This window comes from Loxodonta africana, chromosome 23 (genome assembly GCF_030014295.1).
Source record: "Loxodonta africana isolate mLoxAfr1 chromosome 23, mLoxAfr1.hap2, whole genome shotgun sequence".
Taxonomy (NCBI): Eukaryota; Metazoa; Chordata; class Mammalia; order Proboscidea; family Elephantidae; genus Loxodonta; species Loxodonta africana.
In genome coordinates this window covers 1,007,620-1,033,298 of record NC_087364.1, presented here as the reverse complement: position 1 = coordinate 1,033,298, position 25,679 = coordinate 1,007,620, and the positions used below count along the sequence as shown (strand labels likewise).

The 25,679-nt window shown below is 46.5% G+C and overlaps 1 protein-coding gene across 5 annotated transcripts in view; it reads left to right on the top strand.

The window, feature by feature from the left end:
• Positions 1-4,011: 4,011 nt before the first annotated feature.
• Positions 4,012-25,679, top strand: part of ATP11A (ATPase phospholipid transporting 11A) — a 222,842-nt gene continuing 201,174 nt past the window's right edge. For all 5 annotated transcript variants that reach the window (XR_010319085.1, XM_010594013.3, XM_010594015.3 and 2 more), the window contains exon 1: positions 4,012-4,157. Coding sequence is in view for 4 of the 5 variants with exons in the window: in XM_010594013.3 (XP_010592315.1) it covers positions 4,119-4,157 (39 nt within the window). In the remaining variant the exon portion in view is untranslated. The remainder of the gene's footprint in view (positions 4,158-25,679) is intronic.

Genomic DNA, 25,679 nt, shown 5'->3' with positions numbered 1-25,679 from the left:
TGGAATACTGATGAGTAGCTACATGCAGTGAGAGGCCAGCCTGCTCCCAGCTTTCTGTCCATTCAACTGAGACACCAGAAATGTGACTGAAGCCATCGTGAACATTCCAGACCCAGATGAATCCAGAAGAATGACGTTGCATGAATAATCCCAGCCAACAGCACAGGGAGCAGAAGAACCATCCCACTAAAGCATTGCTGTTTTAGGCTCCTAAATTTTGGGGTGGTTTGTTACAGAAAAATAAATAACTGATACACCATGTAAGTTAGATATTTGGATTAAGAATTATAATAAAGTGTAATGTGTATGTCATTGCATTTCATTATAATGTATTAAAACAATGTATTACTTTAATATAGAGATTCCTAACTGATTTATGGTAACCCTGGTGGCATAGTGGTTAAGTGCTGCTGCTGCTAACCAAAAGGCTGGCAGTTTGAATCTATCAGGCGCTCCTTGTAAACTCTATGGGGCAGTTTTACTCTGTCCTATAGGGTTGCTATGAGTTGGGATCAACTTGATGGCAACGGGTTAACTGATTCCTTTCCATAGGTTTAAATTTAAGATACCGTCAACTGCTAGGTATAGAAAGCCCAATCCAACTGGTTTAAATAAGGCTATGCATTGTCTCACACAACAAGAAATTCCAGGTTAGGGCAACAGCAGGATTGGTTAGTAGCCCAGTGGTGTTATCGAGTACCCAAGCTCGTTCCATCTTTCCACTCTGCCATCTTCAATATGAGGACTTTTTCCTCAGGTTACTCCCCTCATGGATTCAAGATGGCTGCAACAGTGCCAGGCATCACATCCAGACACAACACCCAGCAGAAAAGGAGGAACATTTTCTCTTTAAATTTCTTTTTCTGAGTGAGGAAACCTTTCTCTAAAAAACTTCAACAGACTTCCCCTCAGGATTCATTGGCTTGAACTTGTTTTAGACCAATCACTGGGAAGAGAAATGGAGTTACCAAGACCAGTTTAGACAAACCAGAATTTACCTCTAGCCATGGAGCCTGAGGTGCATAGCTTGACCAAGTTTGGTTTCTCCCAGCAAGGGTGAGGAGAGGTTGGTTGCTGCACTGAAGCCAACAGTGTTTATCTTAATATGAGAAATAACTAACGCTTACCACTGAATAAAATGCAGAGTCCTGAAAGGCACTCAGCCTTTACCCCACCTTGAATCCACCTGGCAACAGTTCCCAAAATAGATCAAAAAAAAAAAAAAAACCAAAAAACAAAACAGTTGCCATTGAGTCAGGGTTCCAGCATGAAACAGAAGACATTCTCAGGACAGGATTTAGAAGAGAGTTTGTTGAAGGGACTATGGGGTGCAGTGTGGTCAACTTCAGTAAATCATCTAGAAGATGTTGCCCAGTGGCATAAGTTAGAGCGGGGGCTGATATCCTTAAGAGGGACGGGAGAGAAGGCCTTGTTAGTGGAACCTGACATGAATTGATGCCATGGAAAGGGATGAGCCTGACAAAACTGTAGTCACAGAGGACGCAGACACGCCAGAGCCCAGGGTGAGCCAGGGAGGAAGAGAGGGGAAGAAAAACCCTAGCCTCTCCCTCCTCCTGCTCTCTGCCATACAGCCGGCGCCTCAGTTGGTGAAGTCCACTGAAGCGGTCCATCAGCCTTGTGGGGCACAAAGCAGGGAAGAGCCAGAGAGTGGATTCCGGCGGAAAACACAGAATCCGTGCGTTAGGAGACCAAAACACAGAATGGTTTCCTGAAGAAAAATATCTTAGAAGTACTGGTGGTAATTTAGTCATTATTGCCGTTCCCTCATACTCATTTCTAATCATCTGTTTCTAGTCCAAAAAGTGGCCACGACCGCTCTGGTTCCACAGCCAGTGAGGGCAACGTTCACGTGAAGTTGTGCTCCCAGCACCCAGAGCAGGGCGGCATTCGTGCCGACCGCTGAGAAGGCGTTACCGCGCCTCTGGTTTCTCCGTTTCACAAGTCATTTATCTGTTAACACCAAAGGGGGACGGGTAAACAAAGGCTGGAGGTAGAGCTAGAGAAGAAACGGGTCGTTACAAGCATCTCGCCTTTGGGAGAACAGAGCCTGGGACTGATGTCTTGTCCCGTTTTAAACTAGCAGCATGAACTTCGTGCCACCGGGACCTGGAGCTCAGGCGGAGAGCAGCGCGCTCCTTGGGCACCGCCTGGGCCTTGCCGCCTAGTGGCCGGCCCGGAGTCGGCGGCCCCAGGACCGAAAGCAGAGCCGGACCAGGCCAGGCCTGGGGAGAGGGTGAGGACGCCCAGGATCTCGCCATGTGTAAGACCGGCTCAAGGGCTAATCGAACACCCTCATCGCCTCCAGATTAGAATTATCTCCACCTGTCACAGCTCTGGAGCCTGAGGGCCAGGGGGTGAGCGCTAAGGAACCGGTTGGGTTTCTAGAGAAACAGGGACGCCAAGTTGGGAAACTCGCCTCCTTGCCTTCACCCTACCACTAAAAATCTGCCGACCCTGGGGAGGCCCTGGAGTTCCGTCCTCGCTTCCGCTTCTCCACCTGCAAAGTGGGAGGAGCTACGCTGGGTGGAGCCGGAGCTCAGCGTTAATGGGCACCCATCTCCTGGCTCCAGGTCTCCAAGCCAGGCAAGACCCCAAGTTCCCCCAGCTCGAAAACGCTCTCGGCGCAGGAGAGCCGAGCGGACGAAGCCTCTCCCTCCGAGGGTCAGCCTCCCGGCCTCACGACCCCAGTCGAGCCGCGGGGACAGCGGGGTCAAGCCCGGGAGAGACCCACCCCTCATCCGCGCGAACCTGGCCGCTGCCCCTGAGGCCCCAGGCCCTGCTCCCGAGGCCCCGCGTTCCCGGGGGGAGTCGCGGTCGCCCTCCCCTACCCGTCCCGCAGTGTCTGTCCACCCCGGCGGGTCTTCCGCGGAGAGAATAAAAGTTTCCCGGCCCAAGAGTCCGAAAAGGCGCGGGAGACGCCACAAGTCCGCGCGTCGAAACCCCACTGGCCGGGGAGGCCCCGGCCGAGGTCCATACATGGCGGGGGAGGCGGACACCCAGTTAGCGCCCGACCCGTTTCCCACAGATTTTCAAAACGAAAAGGCACCGCCATCTCCCTCCGCCCTCCCCGGCTCCTCCCGGGAGGCGGAATCAACAGGGAGTCGCTCGGGGAGGCGAAGGGAGCCCGCGAAGGGGCCTCAGGACTCGGAGCCGCCCCCTACCCACCCACCGGGCCGCCCCCTACGCACCGGGGCCTCCCCCTACCCACCCACCGGGCCGCCCCCTACCCACCCACCGGGGCCTCCCCGTACCCACCCACCGGGCCGCCCCCTACGCACCGGGGGCTCCTCCTACCCACCCACCGGGGCCTCCCTCCCCCACCCAGCCCCTGGCCTCTACCCGCGGGGCTCCTGGACCCCGCTCCCCCTGAGCGCGGCGAGCACACGAGTGCGCGCCAGGAGGGGAGAGGGGCGCGGGGCCGGCCCCTCGGAGCGCTGCTTGGGGGCCGCGCATCCGATTTGGGACCCAAGCGCTGGAGCCGGAGCGGGCGGCGGGGGGGCAGTGTGCGCGTGTGCGAGTGTGTAACGCGGTGGGGGGGCCGCGGCCGCGGGGCGCATGCTCACACGCCGCTCGTGACGTGCGCGGCCCGCGGAGCTGGAGGATCAAAGAGCCACGGCTCTCGGCGGGGACGGCGAGCCGCGCGGGAGGAGGCGAGGAGGCGGGCTGGTCGGCGCAGCCGGAGCCCGAGCGGCACGGAGGAGGGCGCGGGAGCCGGGGCGCGGGAGCCGGGGCGCAGAGCGGCGACTTCCGCAGGGGACCACGCCGACCAGTCGCCGCTCGCGCCCGAAGCCGCCCGGCAGCCCTCCGTTAGGCGCGGCGGGCACAGCGGCGCCGGAGTCCGGAGCCGGGCCGGGGGGCGTGAGCCGCGCGCACATGTGCGGACGGCCGTGATCGGGACCGAGGGCCGGCGGGGACCCGGGCCCGGCAGTGAGGACCCGGCGGCTCGCGCGCCTCTTCTCCGCGCCGGGCGCATGACGGCGGCCAGACTCCGGGGCCGGCGAGTCCATGGACGCGCCAAGTAGAAGCCGGGGGCGATAAGGCGGCGCGCGGCGGCCGGGGCAGCAGGCGGCCGGGGCGAGCGCGGAGCTGTCGGAGCCATGGACTGCAGCCTCATCCGGACGCTCATCAACAGATACGTGAGTGCGCCCTCTCCCCCACGCGCGGCGGGGAGCCGGGGAGGGTCTGTGCGCGGGGTGGGTGCTTCAAACAGCAGGAAAGTTCGGGGCCGGACGCCTTTGGACTCAGGCCCGCACCCTCCGCCGCGCGGGCGCGAACCCGACGTGGCCGGGGACCTGCAGCCCAGGCCGGCTGAGGCTTCATCCCCGGAGCGTGCCTCCCCCGCTGGCTCTGGACCCTGTTGCGGGCTGCAAACCTTCAGGATCCTGTAAGGTCTTGAGTAGCCATGTGACTCTGGACCGGCCTCTCCCTCTCGGGACTTGTCCCGGCTCCTGGGGAAAAGTAGGTTGCTGGGCAGGGACCGCAAGGAATTGACACCCTCAGGGCTTCCGACTTGGGTCCAGGTTTTCCCCAGCGCTCTGGCGTCTTCCCCCCGGGTCCCCGTCTGCTCTCAGTCCACTGCGGCCTGGCGCCCCCTCCGTCTTTGTCTCCCCACTCCGGCTGTGTGTTCTCTGATAATCCCTCCCGAGGATCCGGGCTGGCATTTGGGGTGTCCCAGCAGATCTGTCCCCAATAGAGACACAGGTTTGGGGAGATGTATTCAAATTCTGCTTCCACGCGTTAGTATCTGAACCCAGAATGAAGAGGTTGGGTAAGGAAGTATTACATTTCTACAGAAAAAGGCAGTGTTTTTTTTTTTTTTTAACACCTATGGGAGATTGAGAACTGAAGTTTGGAATCTTTTTGCCTGAAAGTAACCAGTCGGATTAGAGGCCTAGAGTGTTTTCGGGTTCCACTGGAATCCACCCACCTGGTGGTGACAGAGCCCTGAGATCAGGAAAGAATACTTGGAGGGGGAAGAAGTTAGTTTTGTTTTACTTTAGACCGAGGGGAAACTGGAACTATGCAGGTGGCAGTGAACGTTGCTATTAGACATACAGAACTGTGTGTGTGCCGCACGAGAAAGAAAGCTGCCCAGGGACTATTTCCTTGCCACAGTTTCACAAAGGGCCGTATTATTCCACAGAGGCTGAAGGTGCCTAGTGGCTCACAGGTTTGAGAAGTCTCCTGGGCTAAAGTTTGAGGCTAGCAGAGGACAATAACACAGATACTTGGTGTTTTTCTAGTGTAGGGCTTACATCGGGCAGACTTGAATATTCAGGAGATTTGGCCGAAGGTGAAAGTGGATGTTTTCATCCAGGGAAAAACCAAAGCAATGCTTTTCCCTTGAATTTATTCACTAACCGAGACGTTGAGAGTCCAGCTGGCATGCACCTTTGGTGTCCTGGATGTTGAGGAAGGCGTAGGAAGGTCAGCCTTCTTAGATGCCTGCCTTACATTGAAGTGGAGAGAATTTACCCCCAGGGGTTCTGCTGAGGGGAAAGGCTTAGCATATGAGAGCCTTATGTTATGACCTCATGGATTCTTGAGCCCCAAACGTCCACCCTGTAGTAAACACCCTGTGACACTTTGTGTGCAGTGATAAGTTACGTAAAACCCAATCACAGTGATAGTGGATAAGTAGGTGTCAGAGAGAGAAACACTTAATTGTGCAGGAACGCCCTGTTCTCAGCTGTGTGGCTCAGGAGTGTGGGCCCCTGGGCAAGTTGTCCTACTGCCTCGATTTTTCAAAGGGAAAATGGAAAAAGGGAGGATGGAACTAGCATTTTCTTAAAATGTGTTTACTGTTCTCGTAGTTTTCAGTGCCCTTCCGACGCTAACACGTTGTGATATAAAGGAGGTTGCATGTGTCAGAAATAATGTTTCTGTGAGAGACGAAAGGTCGGTGGCTTGTCTTTCCTCTGATCCCTGAGGGTGCTTACCTCACTCCCTGGCTGGAATCTTATCTTCGCAGACCATTTCCTGACTCTGAGACGCAGACACAGATCCCATATGTGTGGTGGCTTTCATTCCCTTGCTTCCTCCAGGCCTTCAGCTGCATAAATTTTGATGTAATTCAAATTTTTCAAAATTGTCTCATAGTATGTTCATTAGACTTATGAAACCAAACTTTCTCTCTAAACCTGAGGTAAATGTTCTTTAATGAACTTTCTGCACATATACATAATGACCTCATCTGTACATTAATTTTATGTGAGTTATGGGGTACTGTCATTTTTTAATTTTTTCATTCCATATCTGTTTTTCTTCTTTTTGGTAGTCTGTTCATTTGTGTACTTAAGTATACTTACATACAAACCATTCATTTCTCTGATTCTAAATTTATTTGTGTGATATTAAGCCAGTCTGAGTTTTTCCAGAAAATCATGATCTGTTTTCTTGTCATTTTGTTATCTTTCAGTACATAGGTCTAAATTTTATTTCATTTTACTGGAGGAAACAAAACAGTGATTGAATATTCATATTTCCTTGCTTTCCTTAGGTGACTTATTTTATAAAAAGTGAATAAATGGCTTATAACCTGTCCCCTTCTAGTGTTCACATAGAATTTCTAGGACAGAGAAGACTTTTCAGTCCCTTCTGATGCGTGAGAGTTGCCAAAAAGATAAAGAAGCCCTTGGAAAACATGCTGTAGTATTTCATTCTGGATTAGTGCCAGAGAGATGGAATAGCCAAGTGAAAGAGAATTTTGTCCCATGTTAGGCCATATATGTTCTAAGGACTAGTCGTTAGGATGGACGTACAGACGTATTTTGTGGGGTACGATGCTTTATGTATTATGCAGTAGTTTATATACTTTTAGGTAGTTTGACTTGCATGTTGTAACTTTTCTTGAACACCTTTTATGAAGTGGCTGAAGAACTGGTGTTATATTATTTTTAGAGATGGGAGGTGGGAAATACAGCTCTAAGTAGATGGTAGCAATTTAAGTTCTGTGAGGAACCAGTCTAGCCTCATGGTTTAGAACATAAATTCTAGAACCAGAATGTGAACCTTGTCCTGACCGCTTTTAAATTGTGTAACCTTGGGCAAATTGCTTAACTTCTTTTGTGCCTGGATTTTCTCATCTGAGGCTACCAGCAGTACCCTTCTCAGTGGGTTATTGTCAGTATTAAATGAGTTAATACAGGCAAATCGGTAAGGGTGGTGCCTGGCTCCCAGAAATGCTCAGGAAATTTTTCACTGCCAATTGTTAGCACACTTTAGTCCCTGGGTGGGTTTGGGGGCCCCAAGAGAGAGCAGACGGATGTGGTGACATGGTGCCTGCCTGCCTGTTGGCGACCAGTCACCGTTGGCCAGCAGGGGACCCTGAGGTTTTGGTTGAAAGGTAAACTGAGCACTTCGCTTTTGGGAATTGTGAAGGGCCCAGGTGGGTGTCAAAACACTTTAAAACGAAGTGTGGTAAAATACTGTGCAGTCTAAAAAAAAAAGAGTCTGCAGGCCACATTTGACCGTAAAATGTATTTAAGGGGAAGCATTTTTTTTTTTTTTATCTTAGGATAACCTCATGGATAGGGTGCTTCCCTCTCCTCCTTTCCACGTTTCACATTTAGGGGATTTGACTTTTTAAAAGTTTTGCAAGAGCCTTTTTTTTTTTTTTTAATGTCTATGTAATTTATTTTTGATGATTGAGCCTTTAATAATAGAGTGGTTAGTTTATAGTTGTGTTATGCTGCCTGTGAAAATTTCTACTTGTCATATCTTACTAGTAATTGTGCTTCCTGGTATGTTTCTAACATTCTAAGAGTGTAAACTTCTGAAAAATCTGAAGGTTTACAGGGCTGATTAGATACTTATTTTTGAAACTAACAGCTACATTACAGTATTCTTTATAAGAGAAACAGACATTTTCCACCCTGGAGAAGTTCAAACGCTGCCGTGGAGTCAGCTCTCAGCTTGTGGTGACCTCACGCATAACGGGAGGAACAGTTGTGATCCGTAGAGTTTTCATTGGCTGCCTTTTCCGAAGTAGATTGCCCGGGCTTTCTTCCTAGTCTGTCTTAGTCTGGAAGCTCCGTTGAGACCTGTTTATCATCATAGCAGCACACAAGCCTCCGCTGACAGGTGGTGGCTGTACTTCAGGTGCATTGGGGGGAATTGAATTGAACTCTGGTCTCCTGCATGGAAGGTGAGAATTCTACCACTGTCTCATTGCCATATTACAGGGTTTTAACCCTTCTAAAAAATTTGAGAATTTAAATGCATGCCTGTGTGTCTGCTTTTATTTACTTTTATTACCAAGTGGTTTGTGAGATTAACGGTACACTTCTGAAAGACAGACTCAGTCATTCGACTCAGTTATACCAGTCCTTTAAACTGCTAAAACTTTAAGTACTGTGTAATTTAAGAGTTGATCTCCGTAAGTCAGCACTAGGTGATACACTGGGGCCTTCCTCTTATTCACTTCTCGCAGTCTGTGCCATAGGACCGTTAAGCGAAACCACTTCAACCACCAGGGCCAGAGGTGTTTAAAACAGATCAACCCTTAGATGCGTAGCCCAAGACCTGTAGATGGTATGTCTCTGGCTGTGTGGGGGTGAGTCTACACGGTAGGCTTGTAAAGGTTTGTAGTTAACAAATAGTTAACAACACAGCAGTAAAGCCAGTTCACCGGGAACCTGTGCTTCAGCTGGACATTTTAAAACAATATGCCCAGGTGTATAATTTAACCTTTATGTTCTAACTAACAAAATCAAATTCTTTCCATTGTTCTCTGGAACCCTATTTAAATGTCAGCTTATGAGGAACAAGTGATCTTGAGATGATTCTATTTCATGCCAGAGGGAAAATTTAATAACACGGGAAAAAAATTTATATTAATTGGGTTGTGCTACAGTCAGCTGCATTTCTCAGGATGAGAACATTGTCTTCAGTTTACGATTAGTTAAAATGGCCTTGAATCTACCGGCAAGCGTACATTGTTGCTAAACACACAGAAAGTTCCCTATTTACAAACATGTTGGGCTCATGAAACCTGAAATACAAATTGTTCTTGGTGCTTGGATTTTATTTTTTAATAGAAACCATGTTAACTTTTTAATAGAAACTGTGTTAATAAAAGATGTAAGATTCCCAAGTCCCAAACTTCTAAATGCTTAAAAAAAAAAAAAAAACTAAGCTAAATACAGATAAAAATGCTATTTATTTGCAACAAAAATCAGTAAAAAGCAGCACTTATGGTACTAGAAAGTCAACAATATTGAATAGGGATTATTTTACTTTCACTTGGGTGCTGCGGTTGTTGTCATTGTCAGGTACTATCGAGCCAGTTCCGACTCGTGGTGACCCCATGTGCAACGGAACACAACACTGCCTGGTTCTGCGCCATCCTCTCAGCCGTTGCTATATTTGAGCCCATTGTTGCAGCCACTATGTCAGTCCGTCTTGTTGAGCCCTCTTTTTCGCTGACCTGCTGTTTTACCAAGCATGATGTCCTTGTCTCAAGACTGGTCCCTCCTGATAACATGTCCAAAGTACATGAGATGAAGTCGCGCCATTCTTGTTCTAGGAACATTCAGGCTGTACTTGGATGCTGATACCTTAGAAATACAAAAATAGTCATGGCAGTTAAGAGTTTAGGCATGAAAGTTTAAAAGGCCTTGGTTCAATTCTGTCTCAGTCACTGATTGTATAACCTTGGGCAAGCTGGTTGACTTCTTTAAGCTGTTTCCTCATCTGTATCTTACGGGGTCACTGCAAGGGTTTAATGAGATAGTCTTCGTGAATAGTGTAGCACAGTGCCGGCAGGTGGTAGGTGCTGAGCACGTGAGGGCTCATTGCCACAAACGTGGATGTAATGCTGCTTGGCAGTCCCTCTACGCTCCTCAAGGAGACTACTTCTCGCCTCTGCCCTCTCCAGCTTCTCATACCCCTTCGTCCTCTTCCGTTGGAGAGCTGGTGACCTTGCCTCATACTTCTTGCAGAGAGCAGAAGCCATTGGACCGGCCCCTCCCCTCTCCCACGCGCCACCACACCCACCAGCTCTGCATGTCTGAGCTCTTGCGTCCCTTCTTCTCATTTCATGTGGGTAACCCTGTCCTGATAAAGGCCTGTGCTTGAGCTCCAGATCTGCCCCACGTCCTCCAGCCTCATTACTTCTTTCTCCTGGATCATCAGTGGTGACATCTTATGGTGATGTCTCCCTCTTCATGGTGACATCGTCTAGTACCCGTGGCCTGCAAGTCGATTCCAGCTCATGGAGACCCCGTGTGTTACAAAGCAGAACTGTCCCGTAGGGTTTTCTTGGCTGCAATCTTTACGGAAGCAGATCTCCAGGTCTTTCTCCTGTGGTGCTGTTGGGTGGATTTGAACATCCAACCTTTAGTTTAGTAGCCGAGAGTGAACCGTTCGTGCCACCCAGGACCTTGCCGTGGCCTGCAAGCACGCCTCAGTATCGCCTTTTTAAAAAACAAGCACTTTCTCGACCCCACATCCTCCTCCTGCTGTCACCCCAATTTTCTGTTTCCCTTTGCAGCTGAGTTTGTTTTCAGTGGCTGGTCTAATGCTGACACCTCTTCCTTTCCTCCTGGCTAATCTTTATCCCTCCAGGTGGGTGTCTGTCCCCATCACCCCACTGGAAGCACCCTTATCAAGGTCACCGATCACCTCTGTGTTGCTTTATCCGGGGCTCATGTTTCTGCCTTCGTGTTCGACCTCGGCAGCCTTCGATATAGTTGACCCATATGTTTAGTGAGTGCCGGCTTTACGTTCATTGATAACATCAGTGAAACATACTAACAGACACGTGAACAAAACCAAAATCTGGCCCTGTAGGGCTTACCTTTGCTGGGAGGGGCAGACAATGAAGAAATAGATACGGACGTGTTATAGTGTGTCAGAAAGTGGTAAGTACTGAAAAAAAAGTGGGCAACTTGAATAGGGTGGTCAGGGTTAGTAGGCCTCGTTGAGCAGAGACTTGAAGGGCTGAGGGAGTTGGCCATAAGGGTGTTGGGAGGTGTGTCCCAGGCAGAGGGAAAGGCAGAGTGGCCAGTGCAGTAGCCTCAAGGCCTTTCTTGAAAGCTTCCTGGTTTCCCTCCTGCTTGCTGGCTGCCCCTTCTCAGGGTCCTTTGCTGGCTCCCCTGCCTTCGTGGGGCTCACCCCTGGGGCTCGGCACTGTGCCCTTCTCCGTTCTCCATCAGCTCCCTCTGCCTAGGAAGATACTTCAAATACCTTCCATATGTCGGTGGATCCCACGTTTATTTCTGTATTCCGTTTCTCCCTGTGTGCCAGGCTCATATATCCAGTTGTCTGGAACAGCTCCTGGCACGGAGTCAGTACGCAGTAGATAACCTGATGAATGAGTGATTGGCCTCTTACCATTATTGTTAATAAAAACATAGGAGAAGGTGCCTGGGGTGATTCTGAAAGAAACTTCACGGTACTTCCAAGGACTCGAGTGATTAATGACACTCTTAATATTGTGCTTACAGTTATTTGAAGACCTTTGGATTGCTTTGCTTGGTACATTTCACAGAGTCATAAACTGAGGAAATGGCTAGGGATTTTGAAGGCATCTGGTGGAAACCCCTCATTTAATAGAGACACTGAGGCACTCGATGGCAATGGGTTGCTGTTTTGTTGTAAGAGAAGGAGGTTAGGTACCCAAGATCACAGAGTGGCTGAGATTCCCCCTCCTGGTGCCCTGCACCACTCGTGGGCTGACCTTGACTCAGCTTGTAGCTTTGATGTGAAGTTTCTCACCATATTCTGGTACAGTGCTTCTTTGTGGATTGTGGGTTAATATTGTGATGACGGGGGTCCTAGAATTTGTTTCCTTTTTTCTTGCACACATCCTTTGCACTACAGGACCTGGAATGGCGAGAAAAATCAACAGTGCCTTTCGCCCAGAAGTCTTGTGTCAAGAATAAGGATCCTTATCTGGTCCTGGATGGGATCATTAATCCCTTCAAACAATTTGCAGAACTTGTGGCATGTATGCTTTTTGTTTTCTTCATAGGGATATCCTGATTTTCTTTAAATCCTCAAAGGAGCCCCTGACTTCCTTAAGGTTGAGAACCTCCCTTCTGGAACACACGGGTGGGAGACTGGCCCTATGATGTGGTTGCAGATGGCTGCACAATGGCTTCAGGACGTTTTGAATTTGTTGCCAGTGTTTAAATATGGGTGCGTGCACGAAGCTCCCCACTTTTTCAAAAATTTTATGATCTGGCCAATACTGTGCCAGCTTCCATGACGGTCACTGCTGCTGCAGTGAGTGGCCATCGATGAAGGATGCAGTGGTGTCCTGTGTCTCCTCTGTTATACCTGAGCTGCTTGACACGTTCATACCTGTCCCATCTCTGGTGCATTTGAGTTTGTGACCCCTGCCCTGCTAGAATACAGGTTTTCCCAGTTTCAGACACTGGAGCTTCAAGCAGACTATTCATGCCTTGTTATTCTGCTGCCTTATCTGCTTCATGTTTTTGTCTATTGATATGTTTATCATCGATATGGCTACGACTGCAGAAGGGAAGAGGAAGTTTCTGGTTAGTGTATATCACTGGAGCAGGACTGGATGGCACAATGGTTAAGAGCTTGGCTGTTAACCAAAAGGTCAGCAGTTCAAATCTGCCAGCCTCTCCTTGGAAACTATGGGGCAGTTCTCCCCTGTCCTGTAGGATCACTATGAGTCGGAATTGACTCGGCGACAACAGGCATGGTTGGTTTTCTGCTGGTGTAGTCGCTGAATACTCAGCTGCTAACCTAGCCTCTCCGGGAGAAGGATGTGGCAGTCTGACTCTGTGAAGATTTACAGCCTTGGAGCCCCAAAGGGGCAGTTCTGCGCTGTCCTTCAGGGTCGCTATGAGTCAGAATCGACTTGACGGCGACGGGTTTGGGTGTCACTTTTTACCTTTGTAACTCTGGCCTAGGTGACACCGAAGTATGTGGGCACTGTGGCAGGACAATAATTAGTTGCCTCTTTAAATATTGTTTTACCATTTTCTAAGTGGGGTGAGGGGAAATTGATTTTCTCTGAATAAAAATTGTATACTTCTTCGTTTATGCTCATAGTAGGAGATGTTAGAAACATTTGTACTTGCAGTTGGCTTTCATTTCAGTTTTTCATTACATGTAACTGGGTTGAGTTAGTCATTCTAAACGCATTGAGCTCACTTAGATGGATATAGTTTCAAATTCTTATTCTGAATATGTTAAGTAACCATCCTCTTCTGCTCCTCTGATTTTCTGTTGACCAAATATTTCCCTTTTTTGTTTGTGGTTTTTATTTGACCTTTTCCTAGTTCCAGAGCCAGGCCGCTTATTGAAAGGTAGGTTAAAAGGTTACGGTCTAGACAATAGAACAAGTCACTTTTTCCTGGGAAATAGCATTATGCCACATATTATTTGGTGAAAATTGCCACTGACTGCATACAGGGTTGGTGGTCTGTTGAGTAAACACCCAGTAAGTGTGTTTGTGTGTGCAAAACATTTCAACGAAGGTAGGTTACTGTTGGCACTGGTACCCATCGCTGTCGAGTCAATTCCAACTCAGTGACCCTGTAGACCCTGTAGTACGCACTAGAATTGCCCCATAGGGTTTCCAAAGAGCAGCTGGTGGATTCGAACTGCCGACCTTTCGGTTCGCAGCCTGAGCTGTTAACCACTGCACCACCAGGGCTCTTGTGTTTTAATTTCCATGAAGTTTACTTCTGCTGCATTGTGACCATCATGTATTTTACGAATTTCATAATTGGTAGAAGCCAGAGTTAACCAGCACCTCATTCGTGATCCATACCAGTGAAGACCTGGCTGAGGCTCAGAGGGAGCCTTCTGGAGTGGAGCCCTGCATCTAAGCTGGCTCTGCTCTGGGAAGTTCACTTAACCCCTGGGAGGCAGCTGTAAAATGAGACAAAGGGTATTTGTTGTCTCTGCTTCCCTGGGTCTTGAGGATCAAATGAACTAACGTACATGAAAATAACCTGTACATTGTAAAGTGCTATAAAAATATCTCGGGAGAGAGCTATCTATTTCTTGTGTATCTCATGGAACAAAGGTAATTTTTTTTTTTACTCATAAAGGGAATGAAAATACGATCATTTTTCCTGGGTAATAGGTAAGAAAATAAAGACAAGGTTTGTTACTTGTGGAAAGGATTATTGGATCAAAGGCCAGTAAATTATGTATTTAGTAAAGATGGAGAGAATGTGTAGCCCAGCAAGTATGTCATCTCTGTCCTTAGTCTACTCAATTCCCACCCCCACCCCCCAAAAAAAAAGGAAATAAAAAAAGGGCTGATGTGAAAGAGACATTAACTGGGCTCTGTGCTAACAGACACTTCCCAGGAGCCAGCCTTGGGCATCTTGGCACCGTTTAGGAGAAAGAAGAGAACTCTCCTTTACTGGCATCTGGTATGCTGGGTCCTGGCTCCAGGCCCTTGTCCACAGGACATTTTATCTTCACAACACTCCCACAGAGGACCATTAGGCCTGTTTTTATCATTTTTATCTTGTCCGCAACCAGGCTGTAAGTCGCGTGGTGGAATGTGTTTGCCTGACTCTACGGCTTGTTCCTTTCACTGTAGCTTACATCCTGTTAAGGGTTTAGCTATGGGCAGTGTTTTGTTCTGTTGTACATGGGGTCACTGTGAGTCAGAACCAAGTCGGTGACACCTACCAACAACAACAAGGGTGATTATGGAGTCCCTATGTGGTACAAATGGTTAACTCGCTCAGCAGCTAACCAAAAGTTCGGAGGTTTGAGTCTAGCCAGGGGCACCTTGAAAGAAAGGTCTGGCAATCTACTTCCAAAAAATCAGCCATTGAAAACCATATGGAGCACAGTTGTACTCAGTGGCTGCTGGTGTTTTTAGTCTTGAGATGTGGGCTGAAGGGAGTGTGATCTAGTAGTGTTAGAAGCCATCCGAGAGCGGGGCTGCAGGGGTGGGAGAAGAGCTGTCAGCACAAAGCTGATTCCCCTGAGGTGCAGGTCAGACACACCTTAGCTCTTCAACCTTTTTACCAGATCGGACACGAGCTGTCCTTCCCATGGCACTCTCTACTTCTCTGCTGGGCTCCGTAATTTGCTGCGGTGGCCATACGGACTTCACAGCCCATATTCACGATTATGTGGTATATTAGGGAAGTAACAGGCTACCATTCAGAATCAGGATTAACTTGTAAGTAACAGGAACAGCCTAGGACAGGGTCAGCATGTCAGTCAGGACAGCTTCCAACCAAGACTGCTCTCAGCTCCTTCTTGGCCATGCTACCTGGCCGCCCTTCTCTTGGTCATGCCTGTAGACTGAGCCCCTCTTGGGCCTCTGCCTCTGGGCCCCGCTCAGCCTGGCCTCTGACCTGCTCAGGCAAGTGTTAATGAAGTTCTTTAGCTCCACTGACAGGCACCCAGAGCCACCCTACCTGGCCAGCAAGCCTCCGGCCTGAAGGTGCTCAGCTCTCTTGCTCTGTGGATCTACAAGCCTACCGCAGCCGCCTAGTGCCGGTCTCCTGGTTAGTGCTACCACCACCTTGTGCCGTAGCTGTCTAGCGCCGGTCTCCTGGTTACTGCTACCACCACCTTGTGCCATCTCGCACATTCTTGCACCATCCGCAGTGTTATAGTTTTTCTGTCTCCTGAGTCTAGGACGCTCTCAGTGCAGGCACCCTGGGTTCAAAAGACACGGTCCATTCTTCCTGTTCTTGATGGTGGTGAGGTGCCCCTCAAACTCTGTAGGATTGACTCCTCCCACCAAGACCACAAACTGACCGGTCCCCTTGGCAGGCCACAGTTACCTAATTTTCTTTGTAATTGATCCCTGCAAGGGTTTTAAGTATCTTATTTTCATCGTAAACTGTCCAATCCCTTTGCAAGACTGTAGCCTAGCAAATCATCTTTGCACAACTACTAACCCAAGGCCGGAAAGGCCCTGTGTAAAGAGAAACCTTTTGCACTTCAGAGACGTTCCTATAAAAACATGATACTGTGTGGAGACTTCTTGCCTTTTACTTTGCCTTTTCAGTCATCTTCCTCATGCTTTTCTTTCTTTCTTTTTTGTTTTTTTCTGTGTCTTACTCAGATTACCAGACAGTGAGTTTTTGAAATGGTAGTCATGTTAATATACAAATTTGATTACTGAGAAACTAGAGGCTAAAAAGGTAGCTACGGTAGGAATAATTTTTGTTATGAAAAATTGACATAGCTTTGTTTAAGGTGTATTTCTCAGCTTATTGCTGAGTCTGTAGACGTAGTTTTTTGAGCACTGATATCTTAAATATAAAACTGAGACAAATACTGTATATGTATACTGTTAAAGCAGAACTACTTAGATTGTGACTCTCAATGGAATGCAAAGTGGAGCAGTTTGGAAAAGAATATTAAGTTTGTTTACTCTTGTATCAAATAAATACAGAAGTTTCTGGGAAGACACAGAATATAAAATATTTAGTGGGAATTTTTTTTTGCCTTAGTTGTGAAACAGCTTTCGGGGATTTGACTGTTATTAAATATAATCGACCACAATTTCCATGATTTGATGAGATGCGAGGCTTGGATATTTCTCTTTTTTTTTTTTTTTTTTGGAGGGGGTTGGTAGAGGAGAGGTGGTTTTCTATCAGAAAATGTTATCATGTATTGTTTTTGCATTATAATCCAAATACCCAGAGTCTGGCTTGTTGACAGGACAGATGTTACAGGGTGTATCACATAACTGGATTGGACGTGTCTGGGCTTAGTAAGTGAGTAGCCTGCTACGAAATGATCCAGTCCTTGTGGTAAACTGAATTTGCTTTTTAGGGTATTTTTCTCCCATTGACCTGCCTTTGTACAGAATGACTGTTCACTTTCGGCAAAACTGGAAACTGATAGTTGGAAGTCGAACCTGAAATCCAAGTTAGAGTAATCCGCACATACGGTTACCTATCCTGTCATCTGTAATATTGGAACCAAAACAGGTGGCCTTGGTAGTCACCACCTGGAGTCCCACACGTCAGTAAGTCCTGGCTTTTCCCGGCAGTCAGTAAGCTCCCAGACCAACTGTTGTCTGACTTTCAGTAGTCGTTATTTATAATCACAGCCTCACTGTCTTTTGTAAAATATTTGGCAAAGCTGTTAGACATAAGTTTCAGAAGTGATCATAGAGCGTTACTGGTCTTCCTGTCAGGGATTATTCTGGTTTCTCGTGGTTGTTGGAAGGATTCTGGGTAGTTTTTTTTCATGTTGACAAAACATGCAAAGCTGAGTGGCTCCAGTGTTGAGTCCGTGTTTCTGACACTGTTTAAAGCCAGGGGATCCGGTGGGGTTCTTCTGCCTCACAGCGTTGTGTTGACTAGGAATAGCTGTGTAGAATGAGACCCTGAAATTGAGGAATTTGCTCATTGAAGACCTGAAGTTTGTCTTTGGGGAAATGTGGGCATCTGCGATTGGATTCGCGTGTTTGTGTCCTTCCTCGCTTTGTACCTGCTGCAAATATGGGAGCAGCTTGATCGTCTCCTTCGTTCCATCTGGGCAGACCTCATAGCTGCCTGCGGAGGGAGACTGTCACTTCCTGGTTGCATTGAGTAATCTCCCTGCTTGAGAGAAAAGAGGATTTCCCCCAGCCTATATTCAGCAAAGGATTAGGGACAAGTAAGTTCTTCCATTAGACTATCCTGTCAATTTTTGTATGATTTTTCAAGAAAATCTCAGAGATTACCCACTAAAATCTAAGAACGGTGAAAAAAATCATGGAATGATCACTGGTTTGGAAGACATGTGATTTGAAGATAATTGAAATGGATATTTATCTGTCACTTCCAGACAAAGTGTAGAAACCTTGGTGGTGGAGTGGTTAAGAGCTATGGCTGCTAACCAAAAGGTCGGCAGTTGGAATCTACCAGGCGCTCCTTGGAAACCCTGTGGGGCAGTTCTGCTCTGTCCTACAGGGTCACTGTGAGTCAGAAACAACTCGACGGCAACGGGTTTTTTGGTTTTCCAGAGTACCTCACATGCATGTGAAATAATTTAAATTAACATTTTTCTTAGAACTTTTATTGAAACGGTTTTTCTGATTCATATAAACATAGATAAACCATTAAAATGTTAGATAACTGAAATATAAGCATGCGTGTTTTTATAGTAATAATCTATTGTGATATAAGTGCATATATCTGAAAGCAACATGCATGTAAAGACAGCTGGAATGATCATAGTGGTGGGTGGAGTTTCTTTTAGGTGGCTTTGTTCTAGTACTTGGAGCCCTGGTGGCACACTGGTTAAGAGCTCGGCTGCTAACCAAAAGGCTGGCAGTTTGAATCCACCACCCACTCCTTAGAAACCCTATGGGGCAGCTCTACTCTGTCCTGTAGGGTTGTTGTTAGTTGGAATTGACAATTGACTGCAATGGGTTTGGTTTTGAGGAGGAAGGAACCTTTGAGGGTTGTGAACAGTGGAATGATATGACCTGACTAACATTTTATTTAATAGGATCACATTTTGGCTGCCCTTCAAGTTTTGTTGCTTAAAATATGGACTATGTTGTATGTGTTGCTTTTTTTAAAATTCATTTTAAAATTTTCTGGCCAAAGGAGGGAAATGTTACATAATATGTAAATTAGGGTGATTTTCAACATCATGAAAATTTATCGATTTATTGAATGAATATAGAAAAGGTCGATTTATGGGCAACTTTGGGTCCTTTATTCTGGGTTTGATGCTGTATGTTCTGCCTTGGGAAAAGCATTTTTTGTTTTTAATCAAAGAAAAGACCTTAGCAGAGTCACGGAAAGACTTGGTGGAAACCTAAGCGCTGACTAACATTTCATGGAAAGTGTACCCAGGTAGAATGGTTTTATTTTTCTCTTATATAATTGGTGACACTAAGTTTTTTTAAAAAGTTAAATACATGAATGCAGGGCTTCATTCGAGCCTTATGTTTTGCTTACTGCACGCTTCTCTGAGAGTGGCAAATGTTGTGATGTTTGTTGCAGAGAAGAAAATTTGATACCTGTCTTGGGGTAAATAATACTTTAGTAATAAAAAACAGAATATTATAAAAGTTTGGTAGGTGGTATTATAAATATTATAAATGTTTAGTAGGCAGTACTTGTAAATAAGATAGCTTATAACGATAGTTTGTTTAATATCATAAGGGAGGGTACATGGCTTTTTCTAAGTACATTTGTAAGAATTTGGAGTTAAGGCCATTTTATGTGAAATTTACTTCCAGAGTTATGTTCTGCAAATTGACTATTTGATTTGAATAAGTTTTCTATCTTCAGTTAATCTATAAAAAATATAATTTACTATTTAAAAATTATTAAGAAACAGAGCAAAGCAATTCAGAATTACACATTTGAGAGTGGTTTTCTCTAAAATTGTGGTTTTATAAGAAGCGATTTCCTGTTATTTCTACTCTGAAGATGATAGGGAAATTCAAATAATTTTTTGATTTCATAAATCACTGTAGCTTTTTAAAGACAGCATAGTTTTAAAAATCTCTGAGCCTCCTTGTTAGTACTTGATATGTTAAGAAGAAACCTAATTATACAATTAGATGATTATATCTCTTAAATAGTATGGCTCATTAAAAAGAAAAAAACATAATTGTAATATTAAATTGGCTGGATAACCTATTTGGCAGGCAGTCTTTGGAGTTGACAGAGAAGTAAAATTAGAAATAAAAAGAAGTCTTACTGGCTTTTCACTGGCACCCTCACAGTTTAGTTTGTTTAAAAAATAGGTCGACATTAGTTTCTATCGATTTATTACCCTTGCAAATTTCAGAAATGTTTTTAGTCTGATATACAACTTGCCATATGTACAGAGGTCTTCTGTTCGTCATTCAAGATGTGGTCTTTTTCAAACTTTGGGGCTGGCAGTGTGGTGGTTTTTTGTTTTGTTTTTTTTTTTTTCCTTTTGGTTCCAGCCTTGCCACAGACAAGTTACATAACTTTGGTCAACTTCTCAGTGAATGACCTAGCTCCAGCCTGTGTCCTGAACCGATGGAAAATGTTTCTTTGTGTAGAGAATTTAGGGCCAAGTGTATCTGAACAATATATAGTGTAATTTTATTATTCTAATATGCTTAGCCAAATAAGAGAGTAATTTAGAGTCATGGCTTAACCTAAAAGCCAGCTGCCTCAGACCGGACCCTCCAGAAGTGAACTCTGAGAGGGGGAGTTAGGGGTGTAAACTGTTTATTAGGGATCAAAATATGTGAAAGGAAGGAAAGGGAAGCAGGATTGGCTAGAGCAAGAAGTCAAACTTCTTTGCAGGTCCAACAAATGCCTGGCCTATCCAGCAAGGAGCTCTAAGTGTTGCCCATCAGAGTGCTCGTGTGAACTCAGACGCCCAGCCTCTAAACCCCACCTTGCTCAGGGTCAGATGTGAGCCTCTCCAGAAAGGACAGGACAGACGGAACAGGTGGCTTTCTGAAGCGGAGGCAGACCCTGCAGGAGCTAACAGCTGGAGGCTGTCTGCTGACCACACTCCCTGCACCTGCTCAGCAAGGCTGTCCTTAGGGCAGTCTGGACAGTGTGTCTCCCTGTCTGCCCACCAGTAAATGCTAGCACTTGACCCTCCCCATTTCCCCGAGCCTGACCACGATGCTGTTCCCAAGAGTTGGAAGTCAGGGTTATAGTGAAGACCTGGAAATGCTTGGAACCCAGACATTGGTTCTGTGCCCATAGCATCCAACATATTAATCTGTGTAATGGATAGAAGCTGCTTTAAATTAGCAGTAATGACATAGTTTAAAAGATAATTTCCATGCTTTTCCTATGAAAATGAGTGGAGGGAAGCATGACATTTAATGACATCTGCTGGTCTCATGGACCGTTTTGGGAAGGCACCTCCTCAAAAAGATTTTTGTATTGTATCTCTAAGGCCAGGATACGGCTTCCAAGCACATAAATCCTAAATGTAAATTAGGACCATAGGACACGTGACCGATCTGCTTTTGTGTGTGACTTGTGGAATCAGTCTTCCTGCTTCACAGCCTAATTTCTATATACACATACTGTTTTAAAATTTGATAAAAATGGCAGATTGAATCTTGTTGGTGTAGGGTGCCATCGAGTCGATTCTGATTCCTAGGGCCCTTTATGGCAGAGTGGAACTGCCCCATAAGGCTTCCTAGGCTGTAATCTTTACGGGAGCAGATGGCCAGGTATTTTCTACCTTGGAGCAGCTGGTGGGCTCAAACCGTCCTTGCGGTTAGCAGCTGAGCAGTTAACCACTGTGCCACCAGGGCTCCTTTGGCAGCTTGAATACTGCCTGCTAAAGCACAGTAGTTGGCCCTGCTGCTGATAGAAGTAAACGTTGCCTTTTCCAATATGATGTAACTAAAACAAATGAAAGCCCAGTAATGCATGCTTACTCTGCAGGAAACAAGCACCCCAAGATTGCTTGCAGGGACATCTTTCCCCTCCTAACGCATAGGCTGCGGAAGGGTGGGGTTTTCTACACTGCGTAGGCTGTTCAGATCCTCTCCTTGCTACACTTTTAACCCAAAGGAAGGAACCCAAGGGACAGGAGACAGCTGCAGAAGAAAGGGGTCACTGTGGTCAGTGGGAGAAAGGCCCCACGGCAGAGGGGATGAGGCAGGGCCATGCCCATCACTCCATCTGGCAGGCTTCCTTCATCCTGGTGGTTCTCACCTCCGTTCTCAGGTAGCGGTCGAGGCCGTTCTGACACTGTCGTTTTGCCTGTGGTGCTGTCTGTGTGGAGGCAGAAGCAGCCATATGTGAAATATTTAATAAAGAGTGGTGGATTTCGGTTGTTAGTGGGCATCCCATGTGGAATGTTAAGGGAATACCAGCTCCATTATTTAGCAAATACTGAAATAGCAAGAATAACTTAAAAAAAATAGGACTAATCACAAAGATTTACTTTTTTTTTTTTTTTAAATCTATGCCATACCACATCAACAGTGTTGTCCCCTGGCGAGGATAAAGAAGTACTTCAGGGAGCTGTGACAGTCCCCTTTGTAAAACAAATCTTCCTAGTGACCCTGTAGGACAGAGTAGGGTTTCCAAGGCTGTAATCTTTATGGAGAGTCGCCTAGATGGCAATGGGATAATCTTTATGGAAGCAGACTGCCACATCTCTCTACTGTGGGGCAGCAGTGGGTTCAACCTTTTGGTTAGCAGCCCAGCTCAGAGAAGGGAGTCTGGGTCTCCAGTGGGGAGATCGGATCAGGCTGAGGGCAATGAGGAATAGTGTTTGCACAAGCAGTAGACACCTCAACCCAGGAAGCACCTGGCTACCTGGAGTGAAGACCTGAAGACCCTGCTGGGAAGGGAGAAATGGGGGGCAATTCTGGCAATTCATAGAAAGCATGTGGGAGCTGTCGTCCACCCAGAACCACACGGTGACAGTACCAAAGCGTTGTCAGTGCTTCTGTGGGCCTGGAGCCAGGACGCATAACAGTTGTTTAAAGCAGGGACTCTGTTCTCAAAGTGCTGCCAGAGTCGGGGTGGGGGGGAGGCGTAGTGATTGGGGGCTGCTGCTGACATCAGAGACAGGAGGCTGGGCATGTCCTGTGTTTGGGGGAAGGAGAAGAGAACTAACAGGTCATTGGTCCCTGTGTGCCAGGAACTTAGACATGAGATAGCAAGTGATAAACTTGACTCAGATGACCCCGTGCTACAGAATGGAACTGCCCCGTAGGGTTTCCAGGGAGCGGCTGGTGGATTCAAACTGCCAGCCTTTTGGTTAGCAGCCATACTCTTAACCACTGTGCCACCAAGGCCCCTGCAAGAATGATAGGCAACACCTGGCAATGGATGCTTTTTACTTCATGCCAAGCCCTGGGCTAGTGCTATGCCTGCATTACCAAATTTTACCCTCAGAGATGGTGACAGGTGAGGGTACAGTTGGGCACAGAGGCTGGGTGGCTTCCATGGTCCCACAGCAGTTAGTGGGGAAGCTGAGATTTGAGGCTAGGCTTATCTGACCTCACAGCTCACACCTAAGTGCACGGTGTGGCTCTCCTGTCCTGTCTGTCTCCGTGTGGTCTTCACAGCAACCTCAGGAGTAGGTATTCCTAAGGGAACTGATGCCCAGAGTGGTGAAGAGATTTCCAGGAACACAGAGAAGTCAGGTTGTACAGCGGGGCCTTGACGGATGTGGGCTGGGGACATGGTGGCAGGGGGAGCAAAGAGGGTTTTTGACACTCTTCGTGAACCAGAGCCACATTTTTAAAAATTCTGTTGAAATGTAGAATTTAATATTCAGTGTAACATTTTGTGGTTTAAAAAAATGACTTAAGTAGTCAAAGGGGAAGTTGCCATAAGTTACTTATTAAACAAAACAAAAACTTAGGGAAAGAACCTAACGGGTCAGATTTTAAGCGCTCCTGGTGAGAAAAAAGAAAAAAAAGGCGGGGGGGGGGGAGTCCCACTGATACTGCTCATAGATGACTTGTCACAGTGTCGTGCTTCAGGGCTTACAGATTGTGAGCTCAGCGGGTGGTTCTTTGTTTTGCTTCCATTTTTGAAGCAGCTGGAAGCTGTGGCTTTTCTGAATTCCAAACTTGGATTTACTAGAGAGTAAAGTCTCCAGGGCTTGGGAAACAGACCAAACATATGAAGTAAGATCTAACTTTTGGATTGATATAAACAGACAGAAAGTGAGGATTATGTATGTTCTCTGCTTTCTAAATATAACCGGGAGGGATCTCCAGTGCTGACTCACTTTCTGGAGCATGCGGATAAGTAGAGGGTGGAGGGAGGAGAAGCCTTAATTAACGTCCAGCCTAATCTGAGATTTCTTCCTGCAGCCCTGTCTGTGGAACAAAGCAGGGGCCAGGACTTGGGACATCTGACTCCTGGTAACACTGGCCCAGTGTGTGTGATATTCAAGGCCTTTTATTGATTATTTTTTAAAAACAAAACAAAAGCTCTCATGTACCTTTTCTACATGTTTGCTTCCAAATGTTTTGACCATCCTTCCTTCCCACACTCAGTGACGTGTACTACTTGAAAATACTACAGTTGCTTTCTGTTTCTCTCAAAATAGGGCCAGTAGCTCCCCAGGAAAAAACAATCTAGTGGTACTCACGAATAAGCCACCCCTCCTCCCAGGAAAAAAACAAAACAAAAACGAATGCCGTCAAGTTGATTCCTGCTGATAGCAACCCTACAGGACAGAGTGGAACCGCTCCCATAGGGCTTCCAAGGCTGTCAGTCTTTATGGAAGCAGACTGCGCATCTTTTTCCCTTGGAGCAGCTGATGGGTTCAAACTGCTCATCTTTTGGTTAGCAGCCAAGCACTTGACCACCGTGTCACCAGGGTGCCTCACTTACAAGTAAAACCAAAGAACCAAGCTAAACCCGTTGTCGTAGAGTCATTTCCGACTCATAGCGACCCTATAGAGAGCAGCTTAGTTAGCTCTCTCGCCCCTGCCCGTGTGTTCCATCCATGATTAGCGCTGACTCTGGACAAGAGACTGAGAACTTGTTTCCTGCAGCCCTGGTTGAACCCTCAGCAGCTTCTAAGTGGGTGTTATTTAAACCCCAATTATGGGTGATGTAATAGAGGCTCAGAGGGTTTTAGCAAGCAGTCCAAGGTCGCACACGTGGTAAGGAGGTGGAGGCTGGATTTGAACCCCCAGTTTTACTCTCCAAGGGCAGGTTTTTTCCACTTGATTGTACTGCCACACATAACCCTTTCTTAGTAAGCTCAGCAGGAAAGGTAGGTTCCATAATTTGGCCAATAAAGAGGGAGGAGGATGGAGAGAGGATGTCTAGATGGGGAGAGGGACTCAAGGACAGGCCAGGAGGGGGTGGCTTTCTCTTTGCCATCTGAAATGCTGATTGGCTGATCAGAGCCCTGATGACTACTCTTCATCTTTTACTTAGAGGCCCCTTTCGATTAATTATTACCTGTTGCAGCCTGGCTCCTAGCGACCCTATGAGACGGACTAGAACTGCCCCAATAGGGTTTCCAAGGAGCAGGTTGGCGAATTCGAACTGCTGACCTTTTGGTTAACAGCCATAGCTCTAACCACTGCACTACCAGGACTAGTCGTTAATACCCCAACTAAGATTAAAAAAATAAAATAAATTCCAACATGTAGCTTGATGGCTGGACCGAAATCAACCAAGCCAAGGATCAGTTCTGGCCAGACTTTGTCCATTTCTGCCTTTTCTGATATCTATTAGAAAAAATTAAACATGTATTGTCATGCCTTTTTTGGGAGTCCATCCAGGTAAAGCATGTGCCGTTCGTGTTTACACCCAGACATATCTGAACACAAAGTGTGTAAATAAGTGTGTAGCACTTTTGGAAGTAGGGTTAAGAAGACCTAACTTCTGAACTGACCAAGAGTTAACGTTTGTTTATTTGAAAGAGACGTATTTGGTTAATATCAACAGAGGCTCTAAGATTTTTTAAAAGTTCAGTTCCGTTTCAGTGGACTTATGTTTATTGTTACTCTGTTTTACACGTGTTGATATAAAACAGAGTTCATAAAGCTTTATGAATAATTGTTAAATGATGTGATTTTTAAAGTTTTATGGTTCTTGCAGATGTAAGAATCCATATTATTAAACACAAATAAAAACAAATTGTGCATTGCATAAATAATGTTAAGTGTCGTCACGTCTGCCTTTTAAAGAAGATTTCGGCGGATTTTTAATTATTGTTTAATGTGGTGGTTTCTGAGACCACAGTTGTTTTAGGCAGAATGGAAGTTTCATTTTTCCACTTAGCTTGAAGGAAGAGCA